The sequence below is a fragment of the Engraulis encrasicolus genome, chromosome 14, assembly GCF_034702125.1.
Source record: "Engraulis encrasicolus isolate BLACKSEA-1 chromosome 14, IST_EnEncr_1.0, whole genome shotgun sequence".
In the NCBI taxonomy this organism is placed as follows: Eukaryota; Metazoa; Chordata; class Actinopteri; order Clupeiformes; family Engraulidae; genus Engraulis; species Engraulis encrasicolus.
The window spans coordinates 18,333,567-18,338,566 of NC_085870.1; the positions used below are offsets into that span (position 1 = coordinate 18,333,567).

Here is a 5,000-nt window from a genome sequence, read left to right on the forward strand (position 1 = left end):
TGCAGCCGCAGATAGGGCAAGCGCCCGAGGACAAACTTTGCGCAACCCAGAGACCCATGAGAGGCACACACATAATGTACACGCATGTGCACAGCACACACACAAACACACACACACACAGACACAAGCGTATCCACACATACAGTACACACACCCATGCACGCACACACACCCATGTGCACCCACACACACATTCACTAACCCATGAGTGATTACATGGGCTAAGGTGTGGAAATCCAGTGGTGGCGGTGGCGGTGGTGGTGGCGGCTGTGGCGGAAAATTCCAGAAGGGCTTGGGCAAGGCCAATCAAGTGGGCAGCTCAAGGAGCTGGATGAGGCTTGACAGCTGGGTAATTATTCCATTCTGTTCCTAGTCTCTCGCTCTCTCTCTCTCTCTCTCTCGCCCTCTCCCCATTCTCTCTCTTTCTCTTTCTCTTTCTCCCTCTCTTTCCCCAACATACACTATTACACTATGCCCTCCGTCTACTAGAACGAATTCTACTACTCTCTCTCCTCCTCTTTTCTGCTTCTAAGACTCCGTTTCCATGTTAATTCTCTCTCTCTCTCTCTCTCTCTCTCTCTCTCTATCTCTCTCTCTATCTCTCTCTCTCTATCTCTCTCTCCTCCTGAAATGTGTGTTAATTCTTAACGTATGCCAGGACACAACCCTGCCTTGGTTCTAAAGTGTTGAGGAAGCCCTGTGCTGGCAGCTTCCTTCTTCTTTCCTTGCCATGTCTTGCCTTGCCTGGTGTACACCTCATTGAGGCTCCAAGCCATCTGCTTACAGACTTAATGCGTGTGGATGAAGCAGGTGTGCCAGAGGGAAAGTCTGCCGTGATCAGAATGACAGAGCGTGGGGTGCTGTGGCGCTGGATGCTGTATATTGGCAGCTACGTACATTGCGCATGGGGACCCAGGTTCGAATCTTAAAAAAAGATTTTTGGCCGGGGATGTGGCAACTCGGCAAGCAGGACTGTGAGATCTCGGTTGGAGACACTAAAGTCAGTTGGATTGTGACGTTGCAATCACCTTCACTGTATTCCATGGTACACCTCACACAACATGCGGAAACCAAATCGGTGCGGAATGACACAGGTAGAGTCACTACCTCTCTCAATACTCTCTCTCTCTCTCTGCAAAATAGGAATTAAATAGCAATCAGAGCATCATGCGCCTTCAGACATGGAAACGGACAAATAGAATGACGTCGGCCTGACAGAGTAGTCAGTCCAGAGTTTCTGCTATTTTTGTTTATAATAGAGTTCCATGTGGTGTTTGGGAGCTGATAAGAGGTGTGGTACTGTACCTCTCGTAGGTGCAGGCGTGCAGGCCGATCTTGACGGCGACTGCGCTGCCGGCATTCAGGTGGATGCCGTGGATGGTGATGCGTGTCCCCCCAGACAGCGGCCCGAAAGAGGGGGTGACCCGCGTGAAGTAGGGCGACTGTGGAGAGGAAGAGGAAACGAGGGAGGGGGAATTAATGATGAGGAAAAAATACATTACATTAACACACGCTACCTGTACATCTGGCTTTCAATACAGTAACCATGACCAGCACTAGAACATACATGAACATGAACATGAAAATACCCGAACATGTGCTACAACATGCCTGCGACAAAATGCTCTGAATCATACATAATAAACCCATTATATGAATAGAGGAGTACCGGTAAGACTGTTTGAGACGCATGAGGTCCATGCACTTCCTAAGCAGAAATGTGTGGTGTCTCGTCCTCTTACCACAAAGGTGAAGGGCTTGGGTGAGATGGCCCGGTAATCCGGCTGGCAGTCCCGCACACACACCTCCACATGGGCCTTCTGCTCAGGATGGCCTGTGGCATCAGCCAATCGACACACGATCCTGGGAGAGAGAGAGGCAGAGAGAGATATGGAAGACTTCCTTACAACTAGATAACATTGTGTTTTCACTGAGCAGAACCCATCATTTGAAAAAAGTAAAGATCTTCCCACTTCACACCCTCTACTTCCCTAACTCTTTACATAAAATTACCATATTTTGTATAAAGCATAATGCATTCTCTGCTTACCTCCCCACGGTAATAATGGAAAGAAATATTCCATTGAAGTAATAAGGTGAAGTAATAGGTGTGATATGGCAAAATCAATTCATGGCAATTCAGGACTTAGGTCTGTGGTGAGATCCAAGAGACTGTGTTTCTGTCTTTGCACTCGATGACACGGTAGAGCAATTTAATGGCAGGAGTTTTTAATCATTAAAAGTCATTCACTGCCCACCTGTTGTGGGATGTGGGGACTGTGTTTGTGTGTTTACACTTGATGTCAGGTGTCAGGACTTTTTTTTATTAGTCATTAAAAGTCATTCACATCCCACCTGTTGCGAGATATGGGGACTGTGTTAGCGTGTCTGGCACTTGACCGTGAAAGCATGGGGGGGTCACAGTGTCCTTTCCCTGTGCTCCACAGCGTGGCGGAGAGGTGGGTGACGATGACTACAAGGGTGGTAGTCCAACGAGTGAGTGTCAGGGATGACCTCCATGTCCAGTTTCCAATGCATACACACACTCACACACACACACACACACACACACACACACACACACATACACACACACACACACACACACACACACTCATGATACACACACACTCAGTACATACACACACAATCTCTCTATCTCTCTAGCTTTCTCTATCTCTCATATCTCTCTCTATCTCTCTCTCACACTCACAATCTGTCACACACACAATCTCTCTCTCTCTCACACATACACAGACACACACAGACACACACAGACACACACAGACACACACAGACACACACAGACACACACACACACACACACACAGACACACACACACACACACACAGACACACACACACACACACACACACACACGCACACACACACACGCACACACACACTCCTAATGAGGAGCAGCATCCATAGCTGGGCAGCTGGCCATGGGGGTTGTGTCGCCGGGGCAACTGTGACAGCAAGGTCGCGGAACAGGCCGGAAAACAGACCGGCAGGGGCCAAGGGCAGCACTCACTCCAGGGCATTGCTAACCACCTCGTCTCGGACACATCAGGACATCCATGGAGCTCTTTTTTTTTGGTTACACAACATCATGCACATCAGCAGAGGCATCTGTCTACACTAGTGTTCTCAACGGGGGCGCCACAGCCCCCCTGGGGGTGTTGGGAAGCACCAGGGGGGCGTTGAGAAGGATACAGCTGAGTAGGGTTGGGGCTTAGGTCCCATTGGGGAACATTAGTATTTTATTTTTCAGGCCTATGATGAGGTTAAAGGGCCGTTGGGGGGCTTATGATGAGGTCAATGAGGCGTTTGTTCAAAAAAGGTTGAGAACCACTGGTCTACACCTTGGATAGCTTTTTCAACCAATAGCAAGAGTCTCCTGCAAGGATTTCTTCCAAAGTGGCAAGGAAGTCACTAAATATAGGGGTAACACTTTATAATAAGTACCCCTTTTTAAGCATAAGTTAACCCTTAGTTATTCTTAGTTAATTCAGAAACTTGATCACAGGACGTGATGAAGCTTAGTACCCTGACAACTTATCTTTTTTGCTGTTACAAGAATGGCAATGATCAAGTCGTAGCGCATTACTAAAAGCCCCGTGCTATGTTCTAGTAGTGTAGTACAATAGCAGTTAACTTTTCAATGGCTAGCGTTCCACTAAAATAAAAGTAATTGGTTTTCCCACCTGTTGTGAGATGGGAAGACTGTGTTGGTATTTGATTCATTGAGAGAATTCTAAACACATACACGCACACTCACACGTCATGTAAGTTGTCAGACAACTGGATTTCCGTCTGGATTAATAAAAGAACTCTACTCTACTCTACATGCAGAGAAGAGAAAAGAAGGAAGACAGCTAATAACAGGGCTGTTGGGCGAACACTCACTGCTCTGCGCTGATGTACTCCTCCTCAATGGGCTGGCAAACCACCTTGCCGATGCGGACCTTGTTGGCGATGTCGCTGAACTGCAGGCCCAGGTTCTCCCCGATGATGGTCAGCCGAGTGCCCCCCTGCCTGGGGCCCGTCTCCGGGAACAACTGGAGGAGGAGAAGAAGAAAGATACAGAAACACATGTTGTGAGTATGGTTTAGCTTTTAGTTACTAAAATACAACGGAAATTTTCTGGTCTTTTTACGGCTTTATGGATGATAGGACAGTTTGAGAGGTGGACAGAAGACGAATGGGGAGAGAAATGGGGAGGGGTCGGCAAAGGACCCGGGCCGGGAACCGAACCCGAGTCGGCCTCATGGTAGATGAGTACCCTAGCAGTTGGCAACTGCAGGGCCTAGTTACTAGAATACATTGCTGAAGTCCACCAGTCCTCCAGTGTGTGCTAGTGTGAACTACCTTTAAAAATCAGATAAAAAATGACAAAGGCAAGAGCAGAGACAGTGTCTGAGCTACAGGGATTGAAACAATCACTCAGAAGGGAAAGGGGGGTGGTTGTGAGGCAAGTCTGCGAAAGAGTGTCAGGGGGTGAGAAAGGAGAAAGCAGAGAAGGAAAAGGCAGACAGAAAAAGAGAGAGAATCAGACAATGGCAGAGGGAGAGAAAGAGTGAAAGAGAAAGACGGAGAGAAAGAGAGAGGATGGATAGCAGACAAGAGTGTGATCACATGGTGGGATAACACACAGTTGTGAGAACTTGAGAGGAAAGAAATGGGGATGCGGGGTGGTGGAGGGGCGGGGATGGGAGGAGAGAGAAAGAGAAGGATAGAGAAAAGGAGAGGAGGAGACAGACTAACTCAGAGGGCCAAAGGGCTGCTTCCACACGGAGCGACGGAGAGAGAGAGAGAGAGAAACAAGTGTGGGGATGTAAACACATATGCACTGGGCAGTAATTGGTTTCAGAGGGGAAAGCTTGACAGACGCGCAGAGAGAGCGAGTGAGCTAGAGAGAGGGAGAGAGATAGCAAGAGAGAGAGAGAGAGAGAGAGAGAGAGAGAGAGAGGGAGTTAGAGAGCAAGGGAGAGGGAGA

The 5,000-nt window shown here is 48.3% G+C and overlaps 1 protein-coding gene across 2 annotated transcripts in view; it reads right to left on the minus strand.

Moving 5' to 3' along the window:
• The window catches only part of plxna1b (plexin A1b), a 367,657-nt gene that overhangs the window by 65,292 nt on the left and 297,365 nt on the right, over positions 1-5,000 (minus strand). For both annotated transcript variants that reach the window (XM_063215125.1, XM_063215124.1), the window contains exons 13-15: positions 3,911-4,062; positions 1,743-1,863; positions 1,306-1,442 (exon numbers count right to left, since the gene is read on the minus strand). In XM_063215125.1, coding sequence (XP_063071195.1) covers positions 1,306-1,442; positions 1,743-1,863; positions 3,911-4,062 — 410 coding nt within the window. The remainder of the gene's footprint in view (positions 1-1,305; positions 1,443-1,742; positions 1,864-3,910; positions 4,063-5,000) is intronic.